Genomic DNA, 21,861 nt, shown 5'->3' on the forward strand with positions numbered 1-21,861 from the left:
AATTTAAATCTATAATTATTATACATTTTATAGATTCATCACAGTTGTCTCTGAATTTAATAATCCTGCAGTTAAATAAAAATACATTCAGGAGATAAAACATGTTTCTTCACATTCTGACAATGTGAAGAGATTATCTATTTGCCTCCACCTTTAAATATGATCACTGTTTTATTTCTGTCACATAAATTTGATTTTATTTGTGATAATAGTAAATAATTAATGATAATTAGTAAAAATCGCTGCTGGGCCTCGTCTTCCCTCACAAGCTCCTCAGTGTCGGTGTCAGAAGTTTCACGTCCTGGGTCATTAAATATTCAGGAGGTTATTCATTCACCATTTATGGTTGAATGTGGGCATGTAGAGGGCGGGGCATGTCTCAAGTTTAATGTTTTCTTTGACGATCACTCAGACGATTTCTTTTTCCTTTCTGTTGCCAGGGGCGACAGACAGCATCACTAAGTACTTCCTGCTGTCTGAGGCAGCTGAAGCTCGAGCCAACTCCTCCACCATCGATGCTGGAAGCTCTGTGGAAACCTCTGCCGCTCTACGGCAGCTCACAGAGGACAAACTCAACCAAACCAGAGAGGAGTTCCTGAGGAGACACAGTGAGCACGCTCAGAAACTGGATGACCTGGCTGGAGAGCTGCAGACTCTGGACCTATCAGAGATCAGCCATAAGGTGTGAGATGATAACCTGGAAACAACTTAAAAAGCTCAGAGCTCCGGACTAGAAGAGAAACAAGACAATTAGAAACAGAATCCTTAGATTCAAATGAAAAATTCAATATTTTAATCATTGACACAAAAATATTCCATTCTGACTCAGTCCTCCTTCTAGAGAATTACTTTTTTTCAGTCCAACACGAGACGCTCAGTCAGGACTCAGTGTTAGAATGAGCGACACGCAGACACGATCCGACTCCATCGACTCAGAACCAAACACACGACCGGACGTTTGTCACCTGAATCCTCCCAATAAAACATGAACTGTGAACCTGAACCAGTTCATCTTCATCTGCATGAACTGAACTGGGAACTGGCTCAACACTGTTTCTGCAGATGGGCTCAGATTCAGATTTCACGTTCACATTTAATTGTGTAAAGGTTTGGCTGTTTGTTGATTTAAAAAAGAAAAGCAAACAGTTTTATTCAACCATCCTATATTTGCTAAAAAAAAAAAAAGAGCAAAGGCTAAGAAGCCCTGATGTTCTAAATCACATCATCCTATGTTTGCTCAGAGGCAAAGCAAAGAGACAGACACATCTAGTTATGGTAGGTTTTAGTTTGAGTTTATTTAATTTTTCAATCTTAATAACTATCATTTGGACTTGTCATCAATTAAAAAAACAAATGTTAAATGTATACATCCGCCTTCTGTCATTTATCTTTTCATTCCCATAACAATATACATAGAAAATGGGGATTTTTCGGGCAATTACAAATGGTGATTAATCAGATTAATCACAGCCACCCTATGATTGATCTGATTAACATTTTAATCGTTTGACAGCCCTACTCAATATACAATTAAACAATTAAATTTGGTCTATACTCTCTTGCTCTTATAGACATGTGGCAGTCCATTAGCGGATCAGGATTTGTGCACCAGCTGTGGAGGCGAAGGATGTGACGGCGTGGTGATGACGGCCAACAGTGCGTGGAGGAAGACTCAAGAGTCAGAACAGGAAATTATCAGTGCCATCGGGGAAGTGGAAAAACTGTCTAAGATGGTGAGTGTGACTGGTTCTGGTCTGTTGCTCAGGTGAACTGTGGATCTTCTCACCTCTGGTTTATCGACAGGTGTCAGAGGTCAAGCTGAAGGCAGATGAAGCTAAACTGAGCGCTCAGGACGTCCTGATGAAGACCAACAGAACCAAACAGAAAGTGGACCAGAGTAACGATGAGCTGAGAAGTCTCATCAGACAGATCAGAGACTTTTTAACACGTATGTCACACACTTCCTGTCTAACACTTATGTCACACACTTCCTGTCTAACACTTATGTCACACACTTCCTGTCTAACACTTATGTCACACACTTCCTGTTTAACACGTATGTCACACACTTCCTGTTTAACACTTATGTCACACACTTCCTGTTTAACACGTATGTCACACACTTCCTGTCTAACACTTATGTCACACACTTCCTGTCTAACACTTATGTCACACACTTCCTGTCTAACACTTATGTCACACACTTCCTGTTTAACACGTATGTCACACACTTCCTGTTTAACACTTATGTCACACACTTCCTGTTTAACACGTATATCACACACTTCCTGTTTAACACGTATGTCACACACTTCCTGTTTAACACGTATGTCACACACTTCCTGTCTAACACTTATGTCACACACTTCCTGTTTAACACGTATGTCACACACTTCCTGTTTAACACGTATGTCACACACTTCCTGTTTAACACGTATGTCACACACTTCCTGTTTAACACTTATGTCACACACTTCCTGTTTAACACGTATGTCACACACTTCCTGTTTAACACGTATGTCACACACTTCCTGTTTAACACGTATGTCACACACTTCCTGTTTAACACGTATGTCACACACTTCCTGTTTAACACGTATTTCACACACTTCCTGTTTAACACGTATTTCACACACTTCCTGTTTAACACGTATGTCACACACTTCCTGTTTAACACGTATGTCACACACTTCCTGTTTAACACGTATGTCACACACTTCCTGTTTAACACTTATGTCACACACTTCCTGTTTAACACGTATGTCACACACTTCCTGTTTAACACGTATGTCACACACTTCCTGTTTAACACGTATTTCACACACTTCCTGTTTAACACGTATGTCACACACTTCCTGTTTAACACGTATTTCACACACTTCCTGTTTAACACTTATGTCACACACTTCCTGTTTAACACGTATATCATACACTTCCTTCCTTTGTCCAACAAACAAAACAAAAACTTAAAATTTGTACATATAATTACGTGTTTGATTGCAGCTCTGTTATCAATCACTGTTATGGAAGTTACGATGTGAGGTTTGTTAACATTGAAATATTAATATTACAATATGTTCGATGTAATATTCGTAAACAAAGACTGACTTCATTTGATCTTCTCTCGCAGCTCAGCCTCGATGCGAAGGTCCTGGTTACTTGAGCCTCCTCTGGTTTTTGATCAGGATGTTAGTAAGAGCAGAGGATGTAGAACTTCTCTACATCTCAGAAATACACAGTTGCTTAAAGCTGCAGTAGGATTTAAAAACAATGAAACAGATGTCCAGCCAACGTTAGTGGCTAAAGGTCATCGGAGAGAGGTGCTGTATCTTTAGAGACACATTTCTATCTCCTCGGTCAGGAAGTTGTCTGATTGACGGTTGTAAAGAAATATGGTTTGATCAGAAACTCGCTGTCAGATGATCAGAGAGGTGAGAAGCAAACCAGCTGTTTGTGTTGTTTCAGAGGATGCCGCAGACCTAGAGAGCATCGAGCTGGTGGCTAACGAGGTTCTGGCAATGCAGATGCCGACTACGCCGGCACAGCTGCAAAACCTCACAGAAGAGATCCGACAGAAGGTGGGAGAACTGGGACATGTGGAGACCATACTGCAGCAGAGTACTGACAACATCCAGAGAGCTGAGAACCTGCTGGACCAGGCCCGTCGCGCCAGGCAAGTCCTGCCTGTCCATCCAGAACTGTGTTTGAAATCCAGATGGACAAATGAGATCCCATCTGTCTGTTTCAACATTCTCCTCGGCCTGTGATTCGATTTGTTGGGTAAGAAGATTCTTACCTCTCTAACACATGACTTCTTATGTTGCTCAGTGAGGAGGCAGCTGATGTGAAGGACTCTGCAGAGAAAATGAAAAAAGCTCTGGAAGAAGCTCGGAGAGCTCAGACCGCAGCCAGCAGCGCCATCCAGCAGGCTGCCGGCGACATCCAGAATACCAACAACCTGCTGTCTATAGTCAGTTCTGACCCAACACTCTATGTTAATGATCTAAGCACATGAACCGAGCTGCATGGTTTTAATGTATCCAAAACAGTTTTATAGTTTAACTGTCAAAAGAAATGTTCCCGAAGAGGTTGTTCTTAATGTTTGTTTCTGGCATCTCCAATTCCACTTAAAGGCAGGTTTGAAACTTGGTGTATTGATATTTTAAATGACTGATTGTTATTATGAATAACTGCACTTGTTATTCATGTGTCTATGTACCTTCATGTTAACTTGGTGATAATGAGCCTTAAAACAACAGTGAATCTCTGGAGCGCTGACCTCAGACCAGCAGTTTGTTGCTAAGTCTCTTTCCACTGAATCATCTGACCACATCTCATGCTAATGCTAACAGAAAGGCTCAGATCAACACAATTACAGGTGCTAACTATGTGGGACTGCATCATTCTGTCTGTTCATCACTAACATGATGGAAATGTTCAATGTTTGACCTCGCATCAGAAACATGAAGTCAACTTGTGTCTGTCTGTGTTGGATTCAGGTGCAGTCAGAGACAACAGAAGCAGAACTGAAGCTGACCAACGCCACCAAAAGGCTGCAGAGGCTTGAGCAGGACGTAACATTACTAATAGACAAAGCTGTGAATGTCACTATGAGCTCTGAACAGACCAATCAGGATGCAGAAAGCATCACAAAGATAGCAGAGGAGGTGAAGAAAGTAAGTCCACTGGTTAGATCGTTTATAGAAGGACACTCTCACATCTCCAGATTATATTCAATTTCTTTTCTTGACTTTGTTTCTATTGAAAAATTCTCTTGGAGCCTGAAGTTAATCAATGTCACTGAACCTGTGTGTGTTTAGGACCTGGGGTCCGACCTGAAGGATAAGTATGCCACAGTGGGGCAGCTGATTGATCACAAGGCAGGGGGTGTGGCTGATGCCAAGAAGAGGGCGGTGTCACTGCAACAGGAAGCCAAACAGTTGTTGTTGCAGGCCAGCGACAAGCTGCAGCTGCTGAAAGGTGACATCACACCTCCACTCTCACTGGGACTCATTCACTAACATGTGCGCAGAAATGTTCTTAATCTCTGCAGAAAATAAGTGCGTTCGCAAAATCACCCCCGGATTCATGACACGTGCGCACCAGCCGACTCATCACCGTGCGTATGTTTGTAAATCAGAATCATTCTAAATCGACAGGCACGTCCGCGCTGTGTAATTAGCATACTGCCACGCCTCTATTTCTGTGTGTGTGTGTGTGTGTGTGTGTGTGTGTGTGTGTGTGTGTGTGTGTGTGTGTGTGTGTGTGTGTGTGTGTGTGTGTGTGTGTGTGTGTGTGAGATGTAGGGCATACAGGTTTATGTACTGTACTTAAGTGGAGACACTTCAGGTGAATACAGTCAATTAGGTCAATAAACAATTTAACAACAGACAAAACTGTTAAATTTCAATATAAACATTCTCATATACTCTATTGTAAACTGTTATAGTTGAAGATATGAATTATGACAATAAATCATGAGGATGAAAGGGCGTCAATTTCATGGTTATTTAATACATTTGGTCAATGCATTAGTAAATTAAATTATTGTTGTCTATTTAAGACTTTAAATAGAGTTTTAATAAATTATTAATTTAGTTAAAAGGGTGTGTTTACATTTTCCATGACAGCCAGTCCTTCATCATTTCTGCGTACGCATGGTCTGAGGAAGTTCTAAATTTGTTCGTACTCTGCGAACAAATTTAAGGAAGAACATATTGATGAATTCAGATTTGTGAGTCAAATGTTCGTACGCACGGTTTAAGCACAGATTTTTACGTACGCACTGTTTGTGAATGAGGCCCAGTGTCATGATTAAACTATTTGTATTATCTTAACCCCACAGACTGCTGAGTGTTTAAATTATACCAATTTACCATGAAAGTTATTATTTGTAGCTTATCTTGGCCATGTCAGTGGAGATTACCAGGAAATACAGTGTTGTGAAGGAAATGTGATGACATGTAGCAAACCATCTGTAGCGGATTCGAACCGCTGCAGCAACAACTCAGCCTGATGAATATATGTGTTCAACCAGGGGAGCTATCTATTTTTATGGCAACAATTCAATTAAAAAAACTTGATTTGAACTCGGATTGCAATTCTCAGAAATCAATAGGAACCTTTTTTAGAGTCAGATTCAGTACCGATCTTCTACCTCCGTCAAATGTTTGGTTCCAGATGTTGTGCCTGACTGTAATACGGCAGTTTGAGTTTTAGTGATTGCTTCACTCTGCAGGGATCTTCCTACAGAGATGCAGTGTTTGAAGTAGGTTTGAACTGTTTTTCAGATCTGGAGAAGTCGTACAACGAAAACCAACAAACTCTGGAGGTGAAGGCTGAGCTGCTGGTGGAACTGGAGGCTGCTGTTAAAGAGCTGCTTCAAGAGATCAGCCACAAGGTCACTGTCTACAGTACCTGTCTGTTCTAGGGTCAAAGGTCAAGTTGAGAGTCCATCTGAGCTGAATTAAAGTCATATGATAACTATTTTAAACCTGCTTGAGATGTGGATCACACCAATCAAACATTTCAGAGAGAAGAAATAACAAACATTTAGCCGTTTTCTTTTAAATTCAATAAAATAAATAAATTAGGAAAATATATTGAATTTAATTTGAATTTCAGGTCATTTCCAAAATCAGCAACTGGCAAAAGCTGCTAAAATTCATCAAACTGAATAAATGTTGTGGTCTGTTCAATTTCCTTGTGAATGTAATAAAGTTGATTTAACCAAATGCCCTTCATTTAACTCATTTTGTATAACATTTTTGAAATTGTTAATGATTGAATGTTTCCACCATCGAATTTTTTTAACCCTCTGAATGTTTTGGTTCCTTTTAAATGTGTCCTCTGTGAGAAAAAATCAGTTTGCTTCCACTCAACAGCCATTAACACTTTGACTCAGACGAGCCACAACTGACGGGCGGGTTTAACGACCTGACCGTTAAACATAACGACTCTCATCCCAGGTATGGACCCACAGTTCAACCCCCCCTAACCCACGAAACATATGAGCGCCCTTGGGGTTGTGCACAACACTGCTCCTCTCGAGTGGCGAGATCATAGGCATGGCGTGATTGGACCAAGGTGCTAGGGCAACAGCTTACGTATGACGATGGTACAACAGAATCTGTAACAAATCTAATTTGCACTCTAGTACTCATCAATCACGTATAGATTACTTTTTAATATCCTCAAATTTGGTCTGTAAAATGAAGGACTGCTACTACAAAGGCATCCTTTTTTCAGACCGTGCACCAGTCAATGCTTTATGCAGATTCAAAGTTGACTAGAGACACATCTAAATGGCGATTTCAACAAAAATGGTTGCTAGATCAAGATTTTCTCACCTACCTTGGCGCACAGATTGATTTTTATTTCAAGACAAATACCTCTGAAACATCAGGATGTGTTAGATGTGAAGCTTTCAAAGCATTTATTAGAGGGCAGATTATTAATTTCACAAGCTCGAAATCACAAGAGAAAAAGACAATTTAGGAATAAAAAATAAAAGCCAAAGATTTTACAACCAAGGAGAATAGCTTGGGAAAATATTAGCTTGGCGTATCAAACAATTACAAAATGAAAGATCCATCACTTCAATACAGAATAGCCAGGGGGATAATATAGCTGACCCTAAAGATATAAATAAGGCTTTTTGACATTTATATGAAAACCTATATACTTCTGAAATGAATGTAAACCTGGAGACCCAAAAAAACTTTTCAGATAATATCAATAACCATTATCCCAGATGGACCTAGATCCAGCCTGGAAGCTGAGTTCTGATTAAAAAAGAAATCCTTTGCAATTGATAGTATAAAATGTGGAAAGGCGGCAGGTCCTGATGGCCAACCTTTAGGTATTTACAAAAAGTTTGAAACCAAATTACAATCTTTTGGTAATTTAAACCTTCCATCATCCTTGAGGGAAGCCTTGAAACAATGATACCAAAACCAGGGAAACTCTGCAATAGGTGTGAAACCTTAACACCAATTAGTCTTCTTAATTCAGATGTAAAGGTGCTATGTAAAGTCCTGGTGAGAGGTTGGAAAGTGTGCTCCCAAGAATGATTGAAAAGGATCAAAACGGGTTTATTAAGGGTCGACAAGGGTTTCATAATGTCAGGAGGGTGCTGAACATTTTACACATCCAGAAGGACGCACCACACAAGGCTCTCTTATTGTGAGATGTGGATGAAGCCTTTGATAGGGTCGAATGGCCCTATTTTTTTTAAGTTTGTAATCGTTCGGATGTGGGGGGAACTTTTGTAAATGGATAAAACTGTTATATAAGAAACCCTGTGCGGAAGTGCTCACCAATATTACATATCAAAACCAATTAAGATCCTCACAGAATGCCGTCAAGGATGCCATTTATCGCCACTGCTGTTTATAATGGCCATTGAGCCTCTTGCCATAGCCGTACGAGCCCATAAAGAGTTAGCTGGTATAACCATAGGTCGAATTGATCACCATATTGCGTTATATGCTGATGACCTTATTATTTTTCACAGTCACCTGGAGAAATTCATACCCGCAGTAATTAAAAATGTTGGCTACAAAATAAATGACTCCAAATCTTCTATAATGCCACTAAACTCCAAAGAGAGAGGTAATATGTCTTTCAGTTTAATGTTGTTAATCAGTTTACATATTTGGGCATCAACATTCTACCAAATATAGATGATGTGATAAAATCTAATTATGATTCTACTATAGAATCAATTACAAGTTCGATTAATAGATGGAGATAGAATAGATATTAATCTTTCCAATTAAGGAGATTGGCAAGGGTCCAATCTCCTTAATTGGAAAGATTAATATCTTGAAAATGAACATACTCCCCAAATTACTCTATTTGTTCCAGAAGGGATGGGTTAACCCTCCTCCCTCAAATCTATTCTCTAAGTTAAAAAGGTTATTCATAAAATGTCTGGATTAACAGACGACCCAGACTAAAACTGTCTCTTCTGTACTTACCCTATGATAGAGGGGGGCTCCAGTTGGAATCTCAATCCCTAGAACTATCCCTTCTTGAATATATGTACTCAACCAGTCTAAAGAAACTCAGAAGTAAAACCACTAACCCCATAACCAGGAACAGATTAATGTTTGGTATGCGGTAAGGAAATATTTGGACGAGCCACTTTCTCTTTCATGTTTTAGTCCAATTTGGGGAAATGATCGCTTCACTCCAGGTAGAGCTGATAGTGGAGTTAGGACTTGGTTAGATAAGGGGCAGAAAATGCAGGATGTATATAGATTAAATGATGATAAACTGATGTCATTTGAGGAGCTTGTAAGTAAATACAACATTCCACGGACACACTTTTTCAAATGTTTGCAACTCTGAAGCTTTATTGAAGCAAACCAAAAACAATCACTAGCTGTTCCCCCCTTTTCACCGTTAGAGAAAACTGTTTCAAAAGACAGTACTGGGAAAAACATAATATCTAGATATTATGATTTATTCATATTTGGTTCCCCAAATCTTCTGAAGCTAAACTCTGAGCTTGGAGTCCTCTCTCCTCTCTTACAGGACATTATTTCATTTGATGATTGGGAAAATGTTTGCAAAGCAGCTCAAACACAAACAGCAAACACACGTCTTAGGCTTTTAAAATATAATTGGCTGATGCGAACGTATATAACTCCAGAAAAACTAAATCAATTTAATGGTAATATCACAGATTTATGTTTTAAATGTGGACAATCCAAGGGAACCTTTACTCATTGTGTCAGTGAATGTGATAAGACATAAAAGTTCTGGGCAGAGGTAAAAGATATAATAGAAGTTATTTTGTCGATACAATGGAGCCCAAGCTTTTCATCTTAGGTTGCTATTCAAAAGAACATAAATTAAGAATTGTCTGCATGTATAGCCATAGGAAAGATCACCTATTTTTAGAAGGGGAAACCAGAAGTTTTCAAAAAAAATATGTGGTCCTTTTCTTAATTATCTAGAATTAACAGATCTGGAAAACATATTGGATTAACAGAATGATTCTGGAAAGTTTGATTAAATGCCCCTCTGCTGGGAACAGAATGGTAGCCTTGTAATTTGATCAAGTAAGTAGTAAGTAGTATCTATATAAGAAGCATTGTAATTTAATTTGCGAGTGTATGTATTGATATGTGTATGTGTATGTGTATATATGTATATGTATATGTATGCGGGTGTGTACGTATGCATACTCTTTATATTTTAAATTATTTCGTTTTTATCTTTACATTTTTTTCCCTAATGTTTGTTTTATTGTATTTATGTTTGTATATTGTTATGACTGTTCCATATGTTTCTTAAAAGCAAATAAAGAAATTGTTTTAAAAAATATGTGGGTGTGGCTGATAAAACCAATTTCAGAACCTCGAAGCTCTTCCTTATCGGCAGTCTCGGTATTGAATGCAGTGTGGACGAGGTCTTTCAGGTTTTTGATCCTGCGGTACGCAGAGATTATACGAAACTCCCTCAGTACATCGCAGCCCTCCCTCACACCCTCGATTCCGAGACTCCAACCTGTGAGTAAAAACTATTATTGGAACATGGATGGTAGCATTCGGAAATGTAATCAGACTTGTTTTAAGGAGCTGGTTGTTTATATGTGGTAGTGGGGTCTTGTTATTGTTGTACATGTGGGTTGGTGAAGCATGGGATGCACGATCTCCTTCTGCACTTCCAGTGACTATTCTTGTAATTTACAGGTGTGTGTGAGGTTCTCGGCGGCCTGGGAGGCATCTTAGCAGAGTCCCTGATTGGTTGTGAGGTGGATGACTAAGATGTTCAAGGTGAAATCAGCTTTTCATCATCATGGTTTTGGTTTCCACCTCAGTGTCCCAGAGGTCTGCCACAGACTGGTTCTGGCTGCTGATGACCTGATGAAGGGATGAAGTGATAAACTGATGGGAGACTGTTATGACTCGTCTTTCAGTGCGTGTTGATGCTTTGCTGCTGGAAACGACAGATCAGTGTGAAGACGAGTTTCTGCAAAAGCTCCGCCCTCATTTTACTGATCTGAAGAACCTCGTCGTGGTTCACCTTCTCCTCCCGACTGTAGTCCAGAGACACCTGCAGGAAAGCACAGGTACGACATCACACAGTGACGTACATAGAGCGTGGCCTCTGTTATGAGAAAGCTGGGTGACATCTGCGTGCCTGTCTGTCAGTGTGTGTGTGTGTGTGTGTGTGTGGGGGGGGGGGGGACATGTCTTCTTCTAGGTTCTCAGATAAACTACAGCAGGAGCGGATCTCTGTCATGACAATGACATTAACAAGATCACTTCAAATGTATCTTCAAAGTAAAAGCACAATGTTTGTTTGTTGCTGTCATGTTTTATATATATAAATTATTATATTATATATATATATATATATATATATTATACTGAGCTGAATTACAGGGCTTTTATTTTGAAATGTTGTGAACTTGGGTCTGAAGATTGTCGGTTGTTTAACACGCTGAAACAGTCGACATGTATGAAACAGTAACATGGGTTCAGTAAATCATTAAAACGTAAATATGAACCACACATGGAACAGTCATAAAGAAAATTCAGTTTCATCTGATGAAAAAAATCGAGTATAAAATCTTTACTGCAGATAAACCAGGAAGGATAAACACAAAGTTTTCTTCACTAATGAAAAGGAGTAATTCTGAAGTATCAACACAGGACAAGAGAACACATACATTACCAATTTATAATAAAACATAATATAACATCATGTAATATAAACTGACCTTGTTGGTGATAAGCGACAGACCCAGAACTCTGAGTCCACAGTGTTTAGCTACGGTCACTTCAGGAACTGTACTCATTCCTGAAGAATAGATAAAGATCACGTTATTTAACCTTCTCTTTAACTTTGTTCTCACTAAAGTATTTGTATACGGGACATCTGATAAGGACAAACTGCAGTGTGGGAAATGTTCTGCTATATTTTATCTTGAAAATTGAAAGGAAATGATCCAAATTTTAATGATAGAGGTAAACTACAAAAGAATATTGATCTCATATTAAGTTACCTTCTAAATGTATTCATTATTGTCACCAGATGATAAAACATGAGATTTGTTGTTAGTTTCATTGATTAACCAGATGAAGGATGAGTTAGTCAGAAGGGTTCGGAGTTGGGTTTAGCTTGGGGGAGCTGGGGGGAGCTGGGGGGAGCTGGTGACAGTTGAGAGTAGCTGGTTGTATTTTGGTGGTATTTGGGGGGTAAGTAGATAAAAGTGATAAAAGCTCAGATATCTTATGATAACCTGTTTGACCGAATGTGTGTGTCTTTAAATCGGTGTCTGATGACATAGGAACAATTTAATATCGCAACTGATTCATCTCAGGAACCTCGACCAGTGAAACGTCTGCAGGACGCCAACAAACTTCAGAGCAACGATCCCTCTTTCCCTAACCCTCTTCGGAAGAACACCACGAATCTCGACCTGCTCTCAAACCACTCGTTTCCATATGAAAACTTCTGGAGTAGTTTGAACAGATTTTGAAGGACCTGTTGAAGCAAGACCTCTGATGTTCCTAAAGTATCATGAAGCCTGAACAACCTCTTGAAACAAATAAACATTTGTCTGTACTGAATACTGAATATAATACATACTGTCTGAACAAAAGACTCAGGAGACTGAATGAAACATGTTCAGGTCTCCACACTACAACTCCCAAAATCCCCTGTTGTGCTGCCTTATTAGTAAATGAAAGAACAAGAAGTGATGTTAAATGGTTTGAGTCATCAACAGTCCGCTCTCAACCAATTAGTGAGACCTGTCTGTCTCTTACCCACAGAGTCACAGCCCAGGATCAGCAGCATCCTGGCCTCAGCGATGGTTTCAAAGTTGGGTCCGCTCACCATGCAGTAAACTCCCTCTCTGATAAAGTCACGGCAGCCGAGCTCAGAGCCCACGTCCAATGCCAGACGCCTCAGATCCTTACTGTAGGCGTCCGACATGCACGGAAACCTGATCCCAAAACTACAGACAGTTGGAGAGAAAGACAGGTCAACAGACAGGTTAAAGGGATAGTTCACTGAAAAATGAACATTCCCTCATTATCTACTCACCACTGTGATGGAGGGGGGGGGGGGGGGGGGGGGGGGGGGGGGTGAAGTGTTTGAGCCAAAACACTTCTGGAGTTTCAGGGGTAAACAGCGTTAGAGCAGAACACAATAGAACTGAACTAACTGGTGACTGATTCCTCAGATACAGTATAATACAACAACAGAAAAAACACAACACGCCTCCATCCTGCTCTAGACTGTGATGTCATCAAGGGTCCACAAGCCCGACATCAAATTCAACTCAAAACGGTGACGCAGTTGATTTGGACTTGGCTGCAGCACTGTTTACCCCTGAAACTCCAGAAGTGTTTTTTACTCCATCACAGTGGTGAGTAGATAATGAGTGAATGTTGGTTTTTCAGTGAACTATCCCTTTAACAGGTAGTGAGGCGGTCTCACCGCTCGTCGTTGGGTCCACAGAGCGGATGTTGTCCAGCAAATCCCGGCAGGTTGATGTGGTCTTTGATGATCATGATGTCACCAACTTTAAAGTCTGGACAGATTCCACCTGATGCGTTCGTCACCAACACTGACTCCACCCCCATTAACTTGAAGATCCTCACAGGAAAAGTCACCTGAGACAGGTACAGAGACACAAACAGGTAGGTACAGAGAGAGAGACAGGTACAGAGAGAGAGACAGGTACAGAGAGAGAGACAGGTACAGACAGGTACAGACAGACAGGTACAGAGACACAAACAGGTAGGTACAGAGAGAGAGACAGGTACAGAGAGAGAGACAGGTACAGAGAGAGAGACAGGTACAGACAGGTACAGACAGACAGGTACAGAGACACAAACAGGTAGGTACAGAGAGAGAGACAGGTACAGAGAGAGAGACAGGTACAGAGAGAGAGACAGGTACAGACAGGTACAGACAGACAGGTACAGAGACACAAACAAGTAGGTACAGAGAGAGAGACAGGTACAGAGAGAGAGATAGGTACAGAGAGAGACAGGTACAGAGAGAGAGACAGGTACAGACAGACAGGTACAGAGAGAGAGACAGGTACAGAGAGAGAGACAGGTACAGACAGGTACAGACAGACAGGTACAGAGACACAAACAGGTAGGTACAGAGAGAGAGACAGGTACAGAGAGAGAGACAGGTACAGACTAACAGGTACAGAGAGCGAGACAGGTACAGAGAGCGAGACAGGTACAGACTAACAGGTACAGAGAGACAGACAGGTACAGACAGGTACAGAGAGAGAGACAGGTACAGAGAGAGAGACAGGTACAGACTAACAGGTACAGAGAGAGAGACAGGTACAGACAGGTACAGACTAACAGGTACAGAGAGAGAGACAGGTACAGACAGGTACAGATAGACAGGTACAGATAGACAGGTACAGAGAGAGAGACAGGTACAGACTAACAGGTACAGAGAGAGAGACAGGTACAGACAGGTGCAGACAGACAGGTACAGAGAGAGAGACAGGTACAGACAGGTACAGACTAACAGGTACAGAGAGAGAGACAGGTACAGACAGGTACAGACAGACAGGTACAGACAGGTACAGATAGACAGGTACAGAGAGAGAGACAGGTACAGACTAACAGGTACAGAGAGAGAGACAGGTACAGACAGGTACAGACAGACAGGTACAGACAGGTACAGACTAACAGGTACAGAGAGAGAGACAGGTACAGACTAACAGGTACAGAGAGAGAGACAGGTACAGACAGGTGCAGACAGACAGGTACAGAGAGAGAGACAGGTACAGACAGACAGGTACAGACAGGTACAGACTAACAGGTACAGAGAGAGAGACAGGTACAGACAGGTGCAGACAGACAGGTACAGAGAGAGAGACAGGTACAGACAGGTACAGACAGACAGGTACAGACAGGTACAGATAGACAGGTACAGAGAGAGAGACAGGTACAGACTAACAGGTACAGAGAGAGAGACAGGTACAGACAGACAGGTACAGACAGGTACAGACAGGTACAGACAGGTACAGATAGACAGGTACAGATAGACAGGTACAGAGAGAGAGACAGGTACAGACTAACAGATACAGAGAGAGAGACAGGTACAGACAGGTACAGACAGACAGGTACAGAGAGAGAGACAGGTACAGACAGGTACAGACAGACAGGTACAGAGAGAGAGACAGGTACAGACAGGTACAGACAGACAGGTACAGACAGGTACAGATAGACAGGTACAGAGAGAGAGACAGGTACAGACTAACAGGTACAGAGAGAGAGACAGGTACAGACAGGTACAGACAGACAGGTACAGAGAGAGAGACAGGTACAGACAGACAGGTACAGACAACCCTAATCCCCCATTAGGCCACTGGCATCACATTCAGTTGCATTTTAACAGCTAATTATTTTTGCCTAACAAACATTTTAATTTTGTAAAACAGTATAAAATTCAATGGGTACATTCTTACCACCTACCGACATTAAATATGACAATCAGCTCTTCTGATGTTACTGAAAACTGAATAGAACAATCACTATGTAAACAAATCAGCCGTTACACAAGCACAACTTTACATTTTATTCATCAGTTTTTCAAACAAGCCCAAGAAATGTAACATTTTGTCTTCGCTCTCCTGCACAAGGAAATCCACGATGTGATCGGTCTTCCTCCTCTTCCTCCTCTCCCTCCTCTTCCTCCTCTCCCTCCTCTCCCTCCTCTTCCTCCTCTCCCTCTGTGGAGGTGCTGGGGGGGGGCTGCCGTGGGGGAGAGGCTGCTGGAGAACTGGCTGCTGTGGAAGATGTGCCCGAGGTGGTGTCGGCTCAACGTGTCCTGAAAGACACAAAACAAACAAGAAGGAATTACATTCAAGAACTGGGTGACTTGATATTTATCATCAACAACAATTACCATGTCCATTATCATTACCATATGAAAAGATAAATAATTAATAACATTCCAGGCTACATAGCATTGTTGAAAAAATTTACATTACACACATTACATAGTAAATGGGATTGTAGCTGATCTTTGAATCTTACAATAACATTTGGATCAGGCCCCAAAGATGTAACCACTTGGGTCCGTTTCTGACCTCGTTCATGTTTACATGTAAGAATGTTTGCCTGATGAAGGTCTCGGACCGAAACGTCACATCATAACATGTTAGCTCTTTCACGTGTGTCTGATCTGCTCGTCCACAAAATAGATGTGTTTTTTTGTTTTATATTCTCAAACCCAGAATATACAAATAACAACTACGAACAGGACAGGTGAATGTTTCCCTACATACTGTGACAATATCACAAGGATATTTGTCATTCATCCGAATGGACAGTGAAAAGTATGTTCAATCGCACATATAAATTGAAAGAACATATATAGCTAGTATATAGGCAACCCTGCCAGTCTGCATTGATATTAAAAGAGCATGTAAGTTCAGCAGATTCGCTGCAAAACTTTGGTAAATTAAGGATGTCAAATACCTTGAAAGATATGAAAAACAATATGAAAATATGTCAAAATGCAGGAATATCATACAGGAATCAAAAATAACAATATGTTAGCTAGCTAGCTACTGAGACATCAGCAGCTATAAAAAATTTTTAATGATTGTTTTGAAAGAATTGATGCTAAACTCAGATAAAACAATGGTTATTGTAATTTTAAATCATTATTAATGGAAAAAATACTTGCATTTGTGGGTCTCTTGAGTTGCTTGGGCAGCCATCTTGCCAGTCGCAATGCATTCAGAGAAAATGTCCGAGTCCTCAGTGTGGGTCTCAAATCTCTGTTTCAAGCCCTAACACTTGCCCCTCCCCCGATGAGATCAGGAAACCCTACCCCTACGCGTGGACATGCAAAATGGAGGGGTAGGGAGGAATGGGATCAACTCTTAAATCAAATGGATCAATTCACTGCTTATTTATCAGGTCCACGATCAGCTCCGTCTGAACCACCAGTCCACATTGATCCAGAATCTGAAACCAGTGACCTCGTTCAGAAACTTTGTTAAAACAAACGGATCAATTCACTGGGTTTTCATCAAGTCCAGATGTTGCTTCTTTAACTGAATCTTCAGAAACAACTTTAGAACTACATTATTTGTGTTTTGTTGTCTTGTGTTGTTGTTTTTCGTCGCTCATTGGTCGGTGTTGTGTTGTCTGTTGGAGGCAGATAATTGTGTTGGTGAGATGATGTCAATGATACTAAGACGTCTGTGAATGAACGTCTGGTTGTAGATAGTTTGAAGTTGGTGGGTTACCGGGTAACCAGGTGTTTTTACCTTTCTTTCATGATACTTTTCTTGCTGTCAGAGGCTTACGGTTAGTTTTAAGTTCTCTAAGAAACTTTGATGAGAAATTCTCATTAGCTGGTTGAAAACAGACGTCCAACCATTTTTAAATCAGAGTCGTGCTGATGGTTAAAATATAGACTTCAGATTGTGAAAGAAAAATTACAGCACTCTCTAACCTGTGAAAGATTTCTTACAGAGACGTTCTTTGTAAAAAGGAAACAGTTCGTGAAATCAAACACTGATGATCCATGAAAACTGTGATGTCACTGATTAGGACTCACCTGACAGAGCGAGTAACCTTCGTACAGGTGGAAGTGACCTTGCATGAAAACACAGGGCGTGTCCTCGATCGTCCCAAACACCAGGCAGCCCTCGTGACCCGCGACTGAGACACAGACACGTTCAATTCAGTTCAACTGAATAATTTCATTTAAATTAAAATTCATTAGGGTTCCCATCGGTCACAAATCTTGATGCTGTTTGCACATTGTTTTGCAGCATTTATTTATATATTGATTTTTACAAACAATCTATAGCCACATCCCATCAACATTAGTGGGTTGGGCTACTTGTGCGCAGCATTGTGGGCGTGTCTCTCACCTGTGCTAACAGGGAAGTTGGGGATGTCCTGGTACCTGAACGTCTGTTTGTTGGCGGCTCCTTCAGCGAGGAGTCCCAGTCCGGAGCTACAGATCACCGCCACCTTGGGACGGTGACTTGTGTGGTTCAGGAGCCACTCAGTGGTCAGTTTGTAATCCTCGAAGGAGCAACAGCTGTAAAATACCTTCTCCGTCAAACATCATCTTATTATTCACACAACTTATTATCAAAATTATTATCATATTCATTATTATTACTAGCTCATATTTGTTTATAATGTGACTCCTTCAGCTGTTAGATGTCGAAGGTCTACAACACTCATCAATTAAAGTTTACATCATAAGTGTTATGACAATAAAAGTAATAACAATGATAAAAGGGCCACATCGTGGATCATGACGATGGATTGTGGATTATGTTGGCATCTGATTGTAGTGGTGGATCCTAATCGTGGACTATTATCTTCAACCAGACTTCTTGACACACAACATGTCTCCTCACATCTTCTACCATCACTGAGAGGAAGTCCTCATTTCATCTGCTGCTTCATCTCCATCAGACATTCTGTATAAACACTTTAAACATTACAAACTGGTTCTTCTCATGTAGTGAATCCTGTTGTTGTGTTGATGTGTTGTTGTGTTGATGTGTTGTTGTGTTGATGTGTTGTTGTGTTGATGTGTTCAGGTCCATCAGCATCTGTTGGACTTGTGTCCTGGGAGAGGATCCTCACATGGGACTGAGCTTTATTCACTGATCACTAAGTTTCTATTTGACTCTTGTTGAGTGAAGAACAGAGGAAGTTGCTCCTTGTTAACATCGATGAGACAAACTGGGAATATGAGACAAATAAAATGTGAATGATTGATTAATTGATTGACAATAATATTAATAAATGGTTGATCAATAATTGATGAATTCAGTTCAGTAGAAACAAAAGAATATGTTTCAATTGAGATAATCCAGACAGAAAAGTGCTGATACTGATTTGTGCAGAGTTACGAGCAGGTGAACTCTTAGTTGTTCGGTGTTTAAATGAAAAATGATTGACAGAGTTAACCTCTCACACACATTAAACACAAACTGACTTGAGAACAGATTTAAACTAAGACACTGTAAAAAACTGAACTGAAGCTCCATGTAAAAAAAACTTTATTGTTCAACAGACAAAGTTCAGTAACTGATGAAACATTCGAGCTGAAACATGTTAAAGTTAATAATAGTTTATTCACTAAGAGTTTGAAGAGTTCAGTGTTATTTGTAAAGTTCTTATTACTGTTTTTAAATGAGTAAATCTCCAATTTTGTTTAATCCCACAAAAAGGTATTTTAACATAACATTATTTTATTATCTTGTCATTTTTCTATTTCAGTTTCTTTATATTTGTTATGTCATATGTTGAGACTCTCCGCATGACATCTTTCTAAGTGAAACTTGTATAAGTTATTTTCATGAAATACTCTTTTTTCTGTATTTTGAGGATTTATTTGAACTCGATGTTTGTTACTGACCTCAGAGACGAAGCTGCTGTTGACGAGTGAGAAGATGATGAGCAGATAAAACAGTCGAGTACGGCGCCATCACTCAGTTCACTGATAAAACACATCACACAAATAAACAAAGCTTTTATATTTTTCATTTTTCTCATCAGTCAGTGGATATTTGAGAATAAAACCGAATTGTAAATAAACTGATCGTCACAAAACAGCAAGTTATTGATCAGAATCAGATTTAGCTGTAAAACACAAATTTACAGAAACATTGCTGAATTGAACACATCTGACATGTTCATTATTATGGGTCATTTCATTAAGATACAAATGGGAATTTTCAGCTGTGATATTAAAATTAAAACTGAGAGAACAGTCAGTCTTGATTTTTATTTGATTTAAAAACAAAAACAAGTTTAGAATTAACACCAACACTGAGACGAGAATGAAACAGGGACAAATACAAAGAGTGTTTTACCAGGAATTCCCTTTGTTGTGCATCATTCAGCTGCAGAGACTCGAGAAGACGACCACCAAGAAAGCAGAATCAGTGACAGTGTCCCTCTAACCCTCTCGTCTCACGGGCGGATCAGAGTCTGCAAATAAACCACAGGTCATTGACGTTTGTGTGTTTGACCATTGAACTCTGCGTTCGGAATCACATCACGTGACAGGAAATATTAAATGTCATGTTTTTACTATCAACAGGATTTGTTTGTATATTTGGTTGCATTAATTGTTAATGGATTATTGATCATTGATCATTGATTATTTAAGATATTGATAATCATGAGTTAGTTTTCAAAAATCACAAACATAAGCTTAGTAAGCATTTACATTTTTCCTTAAAAGATGAGGTAGGCTCCATGTGCCCCACGACTTTCTAGAAGAGCTGGTCCAAGACAGATCTGAACCAACTATAAGCTTTAGAGAGATTCTCGACAGATCAAGGTCAAATCAGACCTTTCTGAGATGTAGGGATCGTCTGAGGATGAGGTTAATTGTCACAATCTTTTCTAGTGTGATTGTACGAAGCAGATGTGATAAAGTTGTTTTCTGTTTGTTGTACCCTGAGTAGAAATAGCATTGTCCCATCTGACTGGGTTTTTCTTCATGGGGTTAGGTGAGTGATAAGCGTTTCTTAAACTAAAATCTTGTGCATCTGTTGCACTGGAAACTGACATCTTCTCAATGTTAAGTCTTAACCCACAAGATGTGAAATGTTTTTCTGTGATATGTTTGTATTGACATGAGTGATACAGTGAAATACTGATATATTACTACTGATACTGATACTTACACCTCTGACATCACTGGCCATAACCAACATGTTGAACCTTGAAGTGTCCCTCAGTGTATGTCCCACTGCATTTTGGATTAAAATGATGCCATCAGTGTATTTCTTGACGTCCAGGTGTTTTTTGAATGTGGCTTCAGAAGGTCAGGGGAAATCTAGTGAGAAGGAAGTAGTTAAGGTCAGCTTGTAAAGCTTGACGTTTTTCAAACTCCATTACAAGCCAGTCAATATCAAAAGATAAGTTAAAAAAATACTTGAGGTCAGACACTGTAGCATATTCCAATGTGCAAATCAGCATGCAGGTATTCCATTGTGCTGTGGGCTTTAAATGCACATATAACATTGTTAGTGTTCAGAATGCCCATGGCCAGGAAGTTACTTTTAAGAGCCATGTCTGGTGATTGTCTGTCTGTCTACTCCTGGATTGTCTATATTAAAAAATAAACATAAACATTTGGTGCGTTGCCACAGCAACAGCGTTTGACAAAACCACACAAGATTTATAACCTATCATCAACCACCTCTAAAAGGTCTTCTGACCAAATTTCAGCTGGATGTGGTCGACCTGCTAGGAGGAGTACAAAACATGTAATTTCTTGTTACCACTAGGGGGAGCTGGGACTATGATTAAATATTGGCTTGTAGATGTGTATACAGCGGGACTCTTATCAAACATGTGAAGTGTGGTGCAGATTGGATAATGTCCAGTGAAGTTACAACAACTTCCTGTTTCACGGTGAAAATCATTTCATATGTTCATTTCTTTCAAATCTGAATTTTGTGCAAAGTTTCAGCAAAAGTTACGTATGTTTATGCCAAATATATGATTCATAGGGAGGAGAAAAAATAAATAAATTCAATACCAGCAGTCGCTGCTCTGGCACAAATAAATAAAAATATATCAAGATAAAAGACATCAGTAATGATCAATAAAAACAAATAAAGATGAATACAAATACACATAATGATAATGATAAGATAGAGATTGATAAAAATGAAGATCAATAAAACAAATAAAGATAAATGATAATAAAAACAATAAATGAATATTATTTCTTTAATGCTAAAGAATAATAACAATTATTCATCATTTATAAATTGCTCATACATTTCCTTAAGTGTAAGGAATATAAAGAATATAGAAATACATGCATGTATTCAAACCAATATAAACA

At 39.7% G+C, this 21,861-nt stretch overlaps 2 protein-coding genes across 5 annotated transcripts in view; one reads left to right on the top strand and one right to left on the bottom strand.

The window, feature by feature from the left end:
- lamb1a (laminin, beta 1a) overlaps positions 1-6,734 on the top strand; it is a 31,115-nt gene extending 24,381 nt beyond the window's left edge. For 2 of the 4 annotated variants that reach the window (XM_034587106.1, XM_034587104.1), the window contains 8 exons: positions 441-682; positions 1,572-1,733; positions 1,804-1,948; positions 3,466-3,673; positions 3,829-3,970; positions 4,500-4,676; positions 4,821-4,980; positions 6,291-6,734. In XM_034587106.1, the coding sequence (XP_034442997.1) occupies positions 441-682; positions 1,572-1,733; positions 1,804-1,948; positions 3,466-3,673; positions 3,829-3,970; positions 4,500-4,676; positions 4,821-4,980; positions 6,291-6,430 (1,376 nt within the window). In that variant the 3' untranslated portion in view covers positions 6,431-6,734. The remainder of the gene's footprint in view (positions 1-440; positions 683-1,571; positions 1,734-1,803; positions 1,949-3,465; positions 3,674-3,828; positions 3,971-4,499; positions 4,677-4,820; positions 4,981-6,290) is intronic. The other 2 variants (XM_034587108.1, XM_034587107.1) reach the window with 1 other exon arrangement.
- A 1,882-nt stretch (positions 6,735-8,616) lies between these two features.
- Positions 8,617-19,997, bottom strand: pnp4b (purine nucleoside phosphorylase 4b). The gene is made up of 10 exons (XM_034587148.1): positions 19,868-19,997; positions 19,411-19,491; positions 17,900-18,072; positions 17,581-17,684; positions 13,465-13,640; positions 12,789-12,979; positions 11,738-11,817; positions 10,880-11,067; positions 10,704-10,775; positions 8,617-8,758 (listed from the first exon to the last, which is right to left on the bottom strand). Exons 1-8 carry the CDS (start codon positions 19,891-19,893, stop codon positions 10,927-10,929), a joined length of 972 nt encoding a protein of 323 aa, XP_034443039.1. The 5' UTR covers positions 19,894-19,997; the 3' UTR covers positions 8,617-8,758; positions 10,704-10,775; positions 10,880-10,926.
- Between the last annotated feature and the right edge of the window lie 1,864 nt (positions 19,998-21,861).

The sequence above is a fragment of the Hippoglossus hippoglossus genome, chromosome 6 (genome assembly GCF_009819705.1).
Source record: "Hippoglossus hippoglossus isolate fHipHip1 chromosome 6, fHipHip1.pri, whole genome shotgun sequence".
In the NCBI taxonomy this organism is placed as follows: Eukaryota; Metazoa; Chordata; class Actinopteri; order Pleuronectiformes; family Pleuronectidae; genus Hippoglossus; species Hippoglossus hippoglossus.